General features: G+C 38.3%; 4 protein-coding genes across 6 annotated transcripts; 2 read left to right on the top strand and 2 right to left on the bottom strand.

The window, feature by feature from the left end:
- Positions 1 to 4,263: 4,263 nt before the first annotated feature.
- Dpm3 (Dolichyl-phosphate mannosyltransferase subunit 3) lies at positions 4,264 to 4,907 on the top strand. Its single transcript, XM_090178797.1, has 4 exons — positions 4,264 to 4,468; positions 4,543 to 4,572; positions 4,632 to 4,709; positions 4,765 to 4,907. Exons 1-4 carry the CDS (start codon positions 4,349 to 4,351, stop codon positions 4,813 to 4,815), a joined length of 279 nt encoding a protein of 92 aa, XP_090034923.1. The 5' UTR covers positions 4,264 to 4,348; the 3' UTR covers positions 4,816 to 4,907.
- A 1-nt stretch (position 4,908) lies between these two features.
- On the bottom strand, positions 4,909 to 6,275 carry Rab19 (RAS oncogene family member Rab19). Of its 3 annotated transcripts, none has more exons than XM_090177242.1 (4): positions 6,160 to 6,275; positions 5,881 to 6,008; positions 5,626 to 5,809; positions 4,909 to 5,561 (listed from the first exon to the last, which is right to left on the bottom strand). In XM_090177242.1, the coding sequence occupies exons 2-4, from the start codon at positions 5,914 to 5,916 to the stop codon at positions 5,299 to 5,301; spliced, it is 483 nt and encodes a 160-aa protein (XP_090033368.1). In that variant the 5' UTR covers positions 5,917 to 6,008; positions 6,160 to 6,275; the 3' UTR covers positions 4,909 to 5,298. The 3 variants fall into 3 exon arrangements, with proteins under 3 accessions (XP_090033368.1, XP_090033369.1, XP_090033367.1); XM_090177243.1 differs by having other exon boundaries at positions 5,881 to 5,996; positions 6,160 to 6,243; XM_090177241.1 differs by having other exon boundaries at positions 5,881 to 6,081; positions 6,160 to 6,236.
- Positions 6,276 to 6,350: 75 nt separating this feature from the next.
- Positions 6,351 to 9,958, top strand: caly (ubiquitin carboxyl-terminal hydrolase calypso). The gene is made up of 8 exons (XM_090177668.1): positions 6,351 to 6,485; positions 6,570 to 6,781; positions 6,843 to 7,024; positions 7,090 to 7,232; positions 7,293 to 7,650; positions 7,729 to 8,294; positions 8,992 to 9,434; positions 9,495 to 9,958. The coding sequence occupies exons 1-8, from the start codon at positions 6,428 to 6,430 to the stop codon at positions 9,753 to 9,755; spliced, it is 2,223 nt and encodes a 740-aa protein (XP_090033794.1). The 5' UTR covers positions 6,351 to 6,427; the 3' UTR covers positions 9,756 to 9,958.
- LOC149941514 (protein Cryzl2-like) lies at positions 9,749 to 11,720 on the bottom strand. The gene is made up of 8 exons (XM_090177669.1): positions 11,397 to 11,720; positions 11,236 to 11,332; positions 11,041 to 11,165; positions 10,871 to 10,977; positions 10,728 to 10,809; positions 10,484 to 10,665; positions 10,192 to 10,420; positions 9,749 to 10,132 (listed from the first exon to the last, which is right to left on the bottom strand). Exons 1-8 carry the CDS (start codon positions 11,598 to 11,600, stop codon positions 10,064 to 10,066), a joined length of 1,095 nt encoding a protein of 364 aa, XP_090033795.1. The 5' UTR covers positions 11,601 to 11,720; the 3' UTR covers positions 9,749 to 10,063.
- Positions 11,721 to 13,095: the final 1,375 nt, after the last annotated feature.

Below are 13,095 nucleotides of genomic sequence, written 5' to 3'. Positions count from 1 at the left end.
CAAATGCAAAAAAAAAGCTTGGGAAATTCAGTTGGCATAAATTAGACATTTTTGTAGACCTCTTACAACCTCTATTTTCAAATTTTGTAACACTTTCGGAAATTGTTTTTTTATCTCAAAATTAATTACCATTAAAAAAATAGTTTAAAAAACGTTCATTTTTAGCAGTCATACAAATGGGTTGCGTTCTCCTTGTGTGGGGTGCTGTGTTTGTTGCTCCTAGGTGGCGCACATTTTTCAATTGACGTATAAATGAGTAAAGATATTGTTTGCCAGTTTTATTTTAATTTTCACGTGGAAGGTATTTTGAGAAAGGGGGAAAAATGGGGGGCTGCTTATGTGGTAATTTTTTGTTTACGATATACATAAAAGATCTCTTATGGTTTTACTATTATTAAATATAATTAGTTTAAATTAATTTTGTTAAATGAGTATCCAGGGTGGTTCAAAGTGTGGCGTTTAAGGTTGTAGAAGCTTTCCTTTTGGTAAACTTATATCTTCATTTAAAATCACTTTCATAGCAGACCTACATTGAAAAACATTTTTTAAGTTAGATTTGAATATTATCATACCTTTTTTTTCTACTTGTTAAGTTCACCTTCAGGAACTTATTTCAAAACCGTTTCAATCATCAAAACTTAATAATTTAATAAATTAGTTTAAGATGTGTAATACTGAACCTTGGATTAATAGTAGGAATAGGAACTATTATTATTAATCCATGACTGAACCGCCACCATGGAAACAACAACATCCACTTCTTGTACAATAAAAGTTTTTATTTTTAACAAGTCGGCCCAGGCCATAATATTAGTTCCACATCAGTGTATTCGAGTGGGCAAACCCATACACCCTTAGTAGACACAGGTAGGCAAACTAATACAAAAACTGTTGAGGCTACGTGATTTCTTATCGTTTGATATATAAATTGCCATCCTAAGTTAAAGAGTGGGTGCCGCCCACCCTCAGGATACCCGGGTGGGCAAACCAATTTAAAAGCTGTTCAGGCCATTTGATTTCCTATCATTTGATATATAATTTACCATCCTATGTTAAAGAGTGGCCACCGCCCACCCTCAGGATACCCGGGTGGGCAAACCAATACAAAAGCTGTTGAGGCCATGTGATTTCCTATCATTTGATATATAATTTACCATCCTATGTTAAAGAGTGGCCACCGCCCACCCTCAGGATACCCGGGTGGGCAAACCAATACAAAAGCTGTTGAGGCCATGTGATTTCCTAGCGTTTGATATATCATTTACCATCCTATGTTAAAGAGTGGCCACCGTCCACCCTCAGGATACCCGGGTGGGCAAACCAATACAAAAGCTGTTGAGGCCATGTGATTTCCTATCATTTGATATATAATTTACCATCCTATGTTAAAGAGTGGCCACCGCCCACCCTCAGGATACCCGGGTGGGCAAACCAATACAAAAGCTGTTGAGGCCATGTGATTTCCTATCATTTGATATATAATTTACCATCCTATGTTAAAGAGTGGCCACCGCCCACCCTCAGGATACCCGGGTGGGCAAACCAATACAAAAGCTGTTGAGGCCATGTGATTTCCTATCATTTGATATATAATTTACCATCCTATGTTAAAGAGTGGATGCCGCCCACCCTCAGGATACGCGGGTGGGCAAACCAATACAAAAGCTGTTGAGGCCATGTGATTTCCTATCATTTGATATATAGTTTACCATCCTATGTTAAAGAGTGGCCACCGCCCACCCTCAGGATACGCGGGTGGGCAAACCAATACAAAAGCTGTTGAGGCCATGTGATTTCCTATCGTTTGATATATAGTTTACCATCCTATGTTAAAGAGTGGCCACCGCCCACCCTCAGGATACCCGGGTGGGCAAACCAATACAAAAGCTGTTGAGGCCATGTGATTTCCTATCATTTGATATATAATTTACCATCCTATGTTAAAGAGTGGCCACCGCCCACCCTCAGGATACCCGGGTGGGCAAACCAATACAAAAGCTGTTGAGGCCATGTGATTTCCTAGCGTTTGATATATAATTTATCATCCTATGTTAAAGAGTGGCCACCGCCTACCCTCAGGATACCCGGGTGGGCACACCAATACAAAAGCTGTTCAGGCCATGCGATTTTATATTATCTCGGTGATTAAATTAGTATTTTCTTAGAGCAGATATTTAATATGGATTATTAACAACTGCATAAATCATATTATTGCAAGAATGTATTTATGTACTAAGAATATGGCAAGACGGAGATTCTGTCCCCATGGTCGCATACTTTTCAGCTTAAGGGCCTGTTGCCAAAGTGCTAGGCAAAGTGCTAGCCCATTGAATTTAACATGTTTGATTCTAGCAAAGCAGACTTTTGCAACACGCCCTAAGTTCGGAAATTAACGGCACTGCGTGCGCTTCAAAGAGTTCTATCGAATGAGACCAAATCTCTGGACCAACTGTACAAACTATACAAGTTCGCCAAGAAGGCGATAATATTATTTTGTGCCACACATAAACGACTTCGATAAGAAAGTGCCACACTTTTTTATTACTTCTGAATATACACGGTTTCGATAAGAAAGTGCCACACTTATTTATTACTTCTGACCATACACGGTTTCGATAAGGGGTCTAAATTGTGCCCCTGTTTACCTGGCAGACCTGAAACTGGCCATCGGGAAACGTTGTGTAGCCCCACACTGTAATTCAAACTTCCCGCCACGCCCGTGTCACCCTTCGTGAGATTCCACTGGGTTGGGGGCGGGAGGAGGCGAAGTTTGAGGTTAACTTGACCCTAAAACGACGTAAATATACGTAAAATAACCCGAAAAAGGAACGGGAATTGCGACAACTTAACTTGACAAATCCCCCGCGTTGCAAAGAAAGTCTAGAAGTTCCGAGTAAAAATTTGTACAGAGCGTTGTGGCCCGGTTGGTAAGGGCGTCGGTATTAGAGATAACGCGGCCAGCGGCTATCTAGGTTCGAGGCCCAGCACCGCCAATAAAATGATTTATATAATTTATTTTTCGCAGCTCCATCTACCGTGTCGTTGGTTTCCACACCAAAGAAACAACACTTAACGACAATCCATCCATAGTCCCACTAGTTTCGTTACCCCTTCGGGAACATCATCAGGTCTTGGAGGAGAGAAGTATTCTGGAGTGGAAAATCCCATAGCGGTAATAAGAACGTCCTTTCCCGTCTATTGCTGTTAGAATTACCCAGAATGCCCCGGTTTTGGTCGGACGTCAGCTTTATCTGCCATCATTCTGGTGCTAGTAATTTCTCCGTTCACGTGACATAGGTCGTGTCTGCTACCGAAAGAGGTTTTTTAGCCAAGGTTTACCGTTTATTGGACCCCCGAGGTTTAAAAAATTTATTTAAATTAGAGACAGAACAATTATGGGAAAATATTGTTGTTATTTGGAATGTAAGGTACCATAAAGACAGAATATTTTATCCTGTGCCAAAACTAGGTAAACAAAACATAAATCTCGGATCCTCCATGCTTACAGAAATTAAAAACTAGAAATTGGCTCCACTTGATGACGTCCGACCAAAAAGTGCATGATGGGAATTTTACAAAGCCGCAGGTGGCGCCCGACTTTTCCACTCCAGAATACTTTTCTCTCCTCCAAGGTACGGTTAGCCAATATATACAGAGTTCATTCATATTCCTAGGTAAAAGTGTACAAGTAGGATAATATAGGTTCTGCGCAAACTCCCGTAATAGCCAATCAGGTTATTCTTTCCTACCCACAATTTCGCGGAAGTTCATTAAAAATATTGTAAATGGAAAGCGGTTTCCTTTACTCGTCTATTCTTTACCCCCTTTCCTACAATTTCTTTCTTCTTCGCGCAACAAGAATACATATTTTCCACCGAAGGCTTGTCTTGACCATAGAAATAGAAATGAGACTAGAATCACTGCGCTATCCGGTAATCTCAATCTTACTTCTATAATAACATGCATTGCAACAGGCCTGAGGACCTTTTAACAGCGATACAGGGGAAATGATCATATAAAAGCTTAGTAGCATCTAAATAATTTAAAAGTAATAAAATTTTCACAACGACGCATCTAAATAGTTAAATAAGAGAGGCATCTATTTAAAAACATCCTTTACTACCCATTCTTTTTTATGAATATGAGAAATGTAAACGTACGTTGCAATTTGAATTTCCCGGTGTTTTTGTGATACCTCCGAATCCGCACAAAAATTATCTAACCTTTGCGTCGCCATCTATTTTCCTTTTTGGTTTCAACAAAAATGTGCTGTCAACAAATTTCCGATGACATCAGCCAAATGACGCGATTTTACCATTAGTTTTATTTTAAATACTATATAATTAAGATGAAAAAAGCATTGGAATGGGTTTTCGGTCTGAGTATCGTTTTTGGTGCTTGGGCTATTTTACTGAGTGAACATTTCCCCTTCAAATTGAATGACGTACAAAGGTTTCACGTGTACTTGGTAATATGATCTAACATTAGATATTAGTAAAATATAAAAATTTACATTATAACACGAGTTTCTTCAATTAATAGCTCCCGATTTATGGAATAGTTATATTTGGTGTAAGTTTACAAAAATATAAGTTGATTCGTATTTAAATATTCAATCATTTATTTTGCAGTTGGGATGTTTAATGCTGCTTATTTATCGAGTACTAACTTTTAATGATTGCCCTAAAGCAGCAGCCGAATTGAGACAGGTAATTGTTTTTCAAATGATCAATTTTGAAATATGCCTAATTCTGGTATTTTCAGCAAATTTCTGAAGCTAAATCTGACTTGAGAAAAAAAGGCTTTCTATTTTGAAGGCATTTATATTTCAACTTTGAATCATTCCAATGCCTGTATAAAATAAAACTCTTGCCAATTGACAACAATACACAGTTGTGTTCTTTATTTTTGATAGGCAGGTTATCAGATACAAGTATAGCAAATTATATTTTAAATGTTTGAAGGCACTTTATTATTGTGTAGACATTCTCAAAATACATTTCAGTTGATGTTGTCTTTTCGTACAACGTTTGAAAAAATTATTTGGGAAGGTAATACTGGATTTAAAAAGCTAATATGGTTTTTCATTTACAAAGGGAGATTCAATGTTGAAAAATATCACAATCCGTTTAAAATGTTCCCTAGTTTACGTTCTAAGGTGGCTTTAGTCTTTCATTTAACATTTCTAAAAAGATTTTTTTCGGTTTAAAAATGGCAGAAAAAAAAGTTTAAAAAATATTTTTAGTCAGTCGTAAAATGACTCCTTCATAGGTCTATAAAACTAAAGATCTCCTAGTTTTAACTATTACAACAACGCACAGATTTTATGGATTTTGTAGCAAAAAGGTTGGCGGTCGGTCCTTTATCAAAAGCGGCGTGTAGATCAGCGGAGCCGTGACGGTGTTTTAATTCAGTGGCCAATGAGATAAAAGCTTTAGCAATATTAGTGTCTTCTTTAGCACTAGTTTCCATGGTTTCTAAAACTTCCGGGTATCTTTCTACGAACATTTCTACTTCCTCATTCGTAACTTCTCTCATGCTTTCCATATCGCATTTGTTGCCTGAATGATAAAGGTTAACGTAAGAATAAGTGGAATTGTGTAAATGTACCTTTTTTTAAACTACCTATTAATAATAATGGAATGTCAGGGGCTGTATATCTTTGTACTTCTTCTATCCACCGTTGAACACTTAGAAAACTGGATCTTTTAGTTATATCGTAAGTTATGATCACCCCATTTGCACTTCTGTAATAACTCTGAGTAATAGTGCGGAATCTTTCTTGGCCAGCTGTATCCCATATTTGAAGCTAAATAAATTATACAAAATTGACATTTAAAGAGCCAACACTTTTTAGAAAACGTATTTAGAGTGATTTACTTTAACTTTTTTTCCTTCAACCGCTAAAGTTTTCATGGCAAAATCCACACCTATGGTGTTTCCATGACGTTCGACGTAAGTTCCTGATTTAAATCTGTGTACGACGCAAGTCTTCCCTACGCCACAATCTCCGATTAAAACAATTTTAAATAAAAAATCAAAAGTATCGTCCTGATCCATTTTTAGTAATGAGTTTATTTTCTACGTTAAACGGGTTAGAAACGTATGGGGAAAATTAACACGTTAGTCATTCATTAAATACCGTTATTAAAAACCTACCCCAAGTTACAAAGATCAAAGAAAGTTACGTTTTCTCATAAAAATGTCACATAAGCCCAAAAATTAGCCAAAAAATTCTTAGACGATTCTGGCGAAAATTTCTGCGGATTATCGCGCCATCTCCTTTTGAGAAACTCATTTTATTTTTTTTTTTGCATTTTTCAGGAATTGGTATTTTGCATACAAGTAGACATTACAAAAATGAAACGAAATGCGTAGCCGGTTAATTTTTTTCAAGTAAACAAATATAATAGTTTTAAAATAAGCCATGCCGGTAGATTTAAATCGATTAACTGAAGGTTGGCTTGAACTTGAAAGTGATCCTGGTAAATTTTAATGACAATATATGGCATCTCTGTAGGTTTAGTTTGCAAATCTTGTGAAATTAAGCCTTGGCTATTTTTTCAAAGGATTATTTACGTTGTTGCTGGATGATTTTGGTGTGAAAGGGGTACAAGTTGAGGAAATTTATGATTTACAAAAAAATTTTGAAGGTCCAGTTTATGGCTTCATATTTCTTTTTAAATGGATCTCAGAAAGGAGATCCAGAAGGAAAGTTGTCACTGAAGAAAGATTTGTGGAGGATGAAACCATTGTTAATTCAATGTTTTTTGCCCATCAGGTTGGAGTATTGTTTACGTGGGAAACTTAATTACTTGACTAATTCAATTTGTTTAAACCAGATTGTGCCAAATTCATGCGCAACTCACGCTTTGTTAAGTGTTCTCTTAAACTGTTCAAAAATAATATTGGGAAGCACTCTCACTCGGTTGAAAGATTATTCCACAAACATGAGCCCCGAAAATAAAGGTTTCGCGATAGGAAACACTCCTGAACTAGCTAGAGCTCATAATAGCCATGCAAAGTAAAACTTTGGAATTTCTCAGATAATTGTTTTAAATTAACTTAAAATTTTTGGTAATTTCAAAGGCCCCAGCCTAGACACTTGCAGGAAAAAACTACCAGTGTCGCAACTGGAAAAATAAGAGATGCATTTCATTTTGTTAGCTATGTCCCCATTAATGGTCATTTGTTTGAACTTGATGGGTTGAAACCATATCCTATAGATCATGGTCAGTGTTTAAATCTCCAATCCACAGTATTTTTTTGGTAAATTTATGTGTTTTTATTAGGACCATGGGCAGATAATGAGGATTGGACTGAAAAATTCCGCAGAGTCATAACAGAGAGACTCGGTATGGCAACTGGAGCAGCTGGGGAACCGTATCATGATATTCGCTTCAATCTCATGGCGGTTGTGCCTGATAAAAGGATTGCTTATGAGCAGAAATTAAGAACTCTGAAGACAAACCGCCAAATTGTTTTGGAAGCATTGCAGCAATTGGTTAAACTGACTCATCCTGAGATAAACATGGATGATAGAGCTGCTTGCCTGGCAGCTATGGACAAGGGTCAAGCTAAAAAAGAAAAACAACTAGCTTCCAAGGAACCGAAAGAGCCTAAAGATGATAAAACAACCATCAATGAAAGGTATATGCGCACTCAAATAGAAATTGCAACATACTAATTTGTGGTGGACTATTATTTGATGAAAATATTATTTGATAGTCCAGAAATTAATTTGGAAAGTATTGCGAGTAACGAGTCCCAGCCTAGTTGTACGGAAAGTGGCTCTCCTTATCCAAAGCTTCCTTCAGCGTTAGACGGCCATAACTATGCTAAAAGTCCTTTGATGGAAGGAACATTTAATCGGGAAATCCCAACTCCTCAGCAACCACCACGATATGAAGAATACAGTGGGTCTGATTATTCCGATGATAATTCTGGTGGAACTAGAAACCGACCACCTCCACCAAATATAAAAGAGGCGGAAGCTCCTTGCTCTAAAGAAATTATGAAACCACTCTGCATCAACACGTTGGAGGATGTGATGAAACCTTTAACCATTCAAACGAAATTTCACTCATCTCCGACTCCAAGCGCTTCCAGTACTGACACCTCAAGCGAGGCTGGCTCTGCATTTAATTCCCCAGTTAGATTAGCACCGACTTTTCCCTCAACTGCTAGTCCTAATTCAACGAGTTTGAATAGTAAAAGTCGTTGCGCTGCTGAAGCAGCCTTGATGGAGGACGTGAAAGAAATTAAGAAATTTGTTGTTATTAGAGTAACTGGAGGTAAGCATTTGCTTGTTTGTATGAAGAGGGAGGGTTACAAAGGCTGCTGCGTTCAGTAAGGCTCAATGGAAAGGAAACGGTTTTCTCAAAAAATATTTTCATTGAATGAACGTCTTGTTGAATGCTTTTTACGATTGCTATAAATTTAGTAAAATATCGTCTGCCACCTCGTCCGCAGCTAGCCTTCCCGAAAGCTGTGACGTCAATAAACCGTTGATCAGCAAAATAACCGGCTCTTCCAGCCACTTACTTTGTTGACCCTCCGTTTGCAAACTTGACGGCAAAACCGTAAATGTGAAAAATTGTACAGTAGTGAATGGGCATTCAACGGCTCACCGTTTATCATTATTTAATACAGCCAAAGCATGATACATAATGCAGCTGTTCAGTTTAAAGCACTTTTTCCTTTAAACATTGCTTATTATTATTATATATATACCTCTTCTACATTGTAGAGTGTAACTAAAATTTGTATTTGAAAATTAAGAGAGACACGCATGGATCTAATTAAATTTATTGGGGTGTATAGTATCCAATACTTTAAATACCGAGCTTCCAACCTAAAGGTCTTTGTCAAATACAAATTTTAGTTAGTTATTTATTTCATGGATATTTAAAAAAAATTATCAATTTAATTGTAGTGTGTGTGAAACAGTTTACCTAAAAGACTAAAATTAAAAGGTGGTTTTTCATATAGGTTCCGGAGGTTTTCCAGATAAAAACACCAAAGAAAGCAACCCAAAGGATAAAAAGGAGGAGATTAATGTTGAGAATTCCATTGATAGTTCCTTAATTAATAGGAATGAACTGGGGCAAGTGAAACGCAGCGCATCCCTAGATTCTGTTTCGTCAATGGGAGATATTGTTGCCAAGAGGCAATGTTTAGATGAGATTAGCAGCGACTCCATCAGCAGCGGAGGCCAAGAAGTTAGCCGCATCACTTCGGGAACTATCAAAAACAGGGAAGCCTCCGCTACGCAGAAGCAGGATGATAGAAAGAGCAAAGATGAACCCCAGCTTATAGAGCCTCATAAATTTGCACCAAAAGACTTGCTGGCTCTCTTAAAAACTGTTGAAAATGAAATTTCCATTTATGAAAGTAACTTGAGGGACGAGGTGGAAAAACAGAAAAAGTACAGAGTAAGTGCTGAAAGTTACGGCTCTGGTTATAGAGAAACTTAACAACAAAATTCATTACAGATTGATGATAGCCGAAGAACTCACAACTATGACGATTTTATTTGCACATTCCTGACCATGTTAGCCGAACAAGGGCAACTGACTGGTTTGGTCGAGCAGCAGTTAATTGTCAGGAGAAGACAAGGTATTCAAGTTGGACGTCTTCACAACAGGAATTCCAGCAGCAATGTCAAAACAGGGAGCTCTGGCAAAGCAGTTTCAGTGTCTATCGCGCCCACAAATGAAAGGAGACGGAAGGCTAGATCGAAACGTAGAAAGTAACCTTTTTATTTTGTATATATTGCATAGAATTATGCCCAAAAAATCCCTTTTTTACTGTATTTATTTTACTTATTTTACCTCTATATTTACGTTTTATACATTTTTTTATATACTGGTTTTCGGAAAAACCATCTTGCTTTTAAAGATGTATTGCCTATTTGCAAAAATTGTGTGATATGCAAATAAATTTGTACATGTGTTTATTTGAAGGCCCTTTGTGTGTAGCGGTTTAGTAAGCATTGCCTATATTTGCCAAGTTAGTAAATATGCCAAAATAATTTAAAATCTTTCAAGAGATGGAATGAGTATCAACTCATTTCCAACACTACTTTCCCAGTTGATGTTCCCATCTCTATGAATTTAAACGCTTCATTTACCTGAAAAAGAATGTTTAGAGTTAAGTGCAGGTTTGTGGGAGTATTTGTTTTCTCTGTACCTCGCTAAATTTGAAAGTAGCCGAAATGTGGGGATCAATAAAATCATCCTCGTACATTTCAATCACTTCCTTAACCACTTCTCGGTAAACCTTATAAGCCCCCAATCTATACTGTGTCAAAGATACTCCAATAAGGGCAATTGACTTTGGAAGAAGTAGGCTAGTTGGAATGTGAGGAATTTTCCGTGAGGCAAAGCCAGCGATGATAATACTGCCTTCGTGGGCCACACTGAAAGGAAAATATAATAAATAACTAATTACTGACCAAGTCTACAGAGAGATTGTCTACTACCATTGTAAACTATCATTAGTTACATCCCCGCCAACAGCATCAAATATAACTTTAACCCCCTTTTTATTCGTGAAACTCATAGAAGCCTCAATTATTTCCTTCTTATTATAATTTACGGCACTGAAAGCTCCCTTTTCCCTCACGACTGATGCTTTATCTTCAGAGCCACAGGCTCCCAGAACCTAAAATTTAATAGTTTTAAAATTTTGGTCAAATTACTGAGACTGGTTTGGAAATCTAGTACTTTTGCTTTGTATAGATTAGCAGCAATATCAACTGCAGCTAAGCCCAGGCCACCCGATGCGGCTGTTACAAGTACAGGATCCCTGAAAAATTCACCTTATTTCTCTATTTAAAACTTGACTAAATAATTGCAACATTTTATACTTGGGTTGTAAATTTGTTCTTCTCATTCCCAATAATACTGTTGCGTAACTGTCTACCAAAGCAGCAGCTTTGTCAGATTTCATTGATCCCGGTAATTTCCATAAATCCTGTCAAAACATTTTGTGTAATTATGCTGGCCAAATTATGCATTTCCAAGTATTGAGTGATACTTTATAGTTTAATACACATTGTTCCGCAAAACAGCCAAAAGTTTCTTTAGCTAGACCAATAACTTTATCTCCAGCCTTGAAATCATCAACTTTAGATTCAATTACTTCTCCACATACTTCAAATCCTAAATAGGCAACCAGTTAGATTGAATAGTTTGATAATGCACATGCTTGTAGTAGTTTGAAATTTTCTACCGGGTATAAATGGTTGTGGGGGATAAGATTCGTAAAGTCCCTGACACATGAAGTAATCTGACACATTAACAGAGCAATTGTGCACTTTCACTCTGACCTTTTGGAATAGTTTGCTAGGGTTAATATTTATTCAAATACTTTTAAATATAATGCAACTTTACCTCTTCATCAGGTAGTTTTTCTTTTGGTTTGAAACTTTTAATAACCAATGGTTCCCCAATTTTTTCCAAAACTGCCGCTTTATAAGTAGAAGCCGATCTAAGTTTCAAAGTTATCTCTGGCTGGTGCTTTGGTTTTATATTTAATTTTCTCGCAAAAGAGGTTAGCAAATATAAAGGTCTTAAACTTTCATTTAAGGATGGCATAATTTTATTTATAAACACTTGATTTATAATGCGAAAAGAGGAGAAACATAATATTCGATGGCATTTGCGTCCATAGAAATCCCGTGGGATTTATTATGACAGTAGCGGCGCGCCCAGATATTTCTATGCTAGCGCCATCTACTCAATGTTTTGATTTATATGTTTTTGTCTCTCCCTTTCTCCTTCTCTCGCGAAGCCTTGGCTTGTACCAGTTTTACCGTGGCTGAGGCCATGCCCCAGTCCCACGTGGATGCCGATGCCCCTATGACTTCGGCGGACGAGGGTGACGAGACGGGTTATCCGGCTCTAGGAGAATTCAAAGAAGTGAGAGGAAGAAAAAAGGCACGTGTGGGAGATCATCCTCGTCGCGGGGCCCATATTCAAGTGCAAACTACACGGGTAGGGCCATTTAGGCTTAAACCAAAGGAGGGCTCGAAGACTTTCTCTGACCTTACTACGAAAGAATTCCACAGATTAGTGGAAACGACGTTTGGCCGTGGCTTGGAGGCCAAGGTGTTGCGAAGCGGGGACCTCTTGACCACGCTTGCTTCGGAGGAACAGCGGAAAACTATCCGCTCATTTTCGTCATTGGGAGATATCCAATACGATATCATATCTGGAGACTCCACAAGGCTATCTGTGTACAAAAAAATAATTGGCGTCCCTAATGACATCAGTAAAGAGGATATCTTGGGGGAGCTCCAAAATGCAGCTGTGGGTGTCACTAGCGTTCGTCGTTTGGGTGGTAGGAGCTCAGCGTACCTCCTGGGATTTTCTGGGTCGGTACCAGACAGAGTCATGTTCTTCAGCAGCTCCTATAGGCTCTTCGACTATGACTCTGGTCCGAGCCAATGTTTTCGATGTAGGAGATATGGCCATTTCGCTAAACATTGTAAGGCGACACTTCAGCATGAGATTTGTGCTCGCTGTGGTCAAGACCACATCTTTGACAAAAACAAAGAGTGTGAAAATCCCCAGTGGTGCATTAACTGCAAAAAAAATCACAATTGCAAGGATCGTCGCTGTCCAAAGTTCCAGCTGGAGAAATCAGTCATCACCATTCAAAGGTCCGAAAATGTGCCTTTTCAAGAGGCCAGAGAACTGGCAAAAAATAGGAGCTATGCAACTGTCACCCGTCCGCCACAGAGATCGGAGAGGTCACAGGCGCCTTCGACATCTACACAGCCGTCTCAAGAATCAATGTTATCAGTCAAATCCCAGCATCAACAGCAGTCGTCCCCTACCCCTTCGGCCTTTTTGGGATTGGATGACTTCAAAAATCTCATCCGCGAACTCATCCAGGGCGTGGCCCAACTTTGTACAGGAGGTGCAGCAATTTCCCCCAAATTGGAGGTCGCTCTTAATACGCTACTGGACTCTGCCATCGCTAGGTTTGCCCCTTCCGAAGGCCTTGCCGTCCAGTCCACGAGAGGCCCTGTTCCTCCGCATAAAGGTGTGTCTCCTAAGATGTCTACAGCTATACCGCAAGATGAAA

Source organism: Leiobunum rupestre, chromosome 6, assembly GCF_980474605.1.
Source record: "Leiobunum rupestre chromosome 6, qqLeiRupe1.1.hap1, whole genome shotgun sequence".
NCBI lineage: Eukaryota > Metazoa > Arthropoda > Arachnida > Opiliones > Sclerosomatidae > Leiobunum > Leiobunum rupestre.
Note: the sequence above shows the minus strand (reverse complement) of the source record. Positions and strands in the feature narration are given on the sequence as shown.

What these genes read in the sequence shown, in the direction of transcription:
- Dpm3 (XM_090178797.1), top strand. Translation starts at nt 4,349, where the DNA reads ATGAAAAAAGCATTGGAATGGGTTTTCGGTCTGAGTATCGTTTTTGGT. An exon ending in AAAGGTTTCACGTGTACTTG is followed by an intron (nt 4,469 to 4,542) that starts GTAATATGATCT and finishes TTCAATTAATAG; the next exon opens with CTCCCGATTTATGGAATAGT. An exon ending in CAGCAGCCGAATTGAGACAG is followed by an intron (nt 4,710 to 4,764) that starts GTAATTGTTTTT and finishes TGGTATTTTCAG; the next exon opens with CAAATTTCTGAAGCTAAATC.
- caly (XM_090177668.1), top strand. Translation starts at nt 6,428, where the DNA reads ATGCCGGTAGATTTAAATCGATTAACTGAAGGTTGGCTTGAACTTGAA. An exon ending in TGTTATTAGAGTAACTGGAG is followed by an intron (nt 8,295 to 8,991) that starts GTAAGCATTTGC and finishes TTTTTCATATAG; the next exon opens with GTTCCGGAGGTTTTCCAGAT. An exon ending in AAAAACAGAAAAAGTACAGA is followed by an intron (nt 9,435 to 9,494) that starts GTAAGTGCTGAA and finishes AATTCATTACAG; the next exon opens with ATTGATGATAGCCGAAGAAC.
- LOC149941514 (XM_090177669.1), bottom strand. Translation starts at nt 11,600, where the DNA reads ATGCCATCCTTAAATGAAAGTTTAAGACCTTTATATTTGCTAACCTCT. An exon ending in AGAACAAATTTACAACCCAA is followed by an intron (nt 10,810 to 10,870) that starts GTATAAAATGTT and finishes TGAATTTTTCAG; the next exon opens with GGATCCTGTACTTGTAACAG. An exon ending in CTACTTTCAAATTTAGCGAG is followed by an intron (nt 10,133 to 10,191) that starts GTACAGAGAAAA and finishes ATTCTTTTTCAG; the next exon opens with GTAAATGAAGCGTTTAAATT.
- Rab19 (XM_090177241.1), bottom strand. Translation starts at nt 6,060, where the DNA reads ATGGATCAGGACGATACTTTTGATTTTTTATTTAAAATTGTTTTAATC. An exon ending in TTGAAGGAAAAAAAGTTAAA is followed by an intron (nt 5,810 to 5,880) that starts GTAAATCACTCT and finishes TAATTTATTTAG; the next exon opens with CTTCAAATATGGGATACAGC. An exon ending in CATTCCATTATTATTAATAG is followed by an intron (nt 5,562 to 5,625) that starts GTAGTTTAAAAA and finishes TTTATCATTCAG; the next exon opens with GCAACAAATGCGATATGGAA.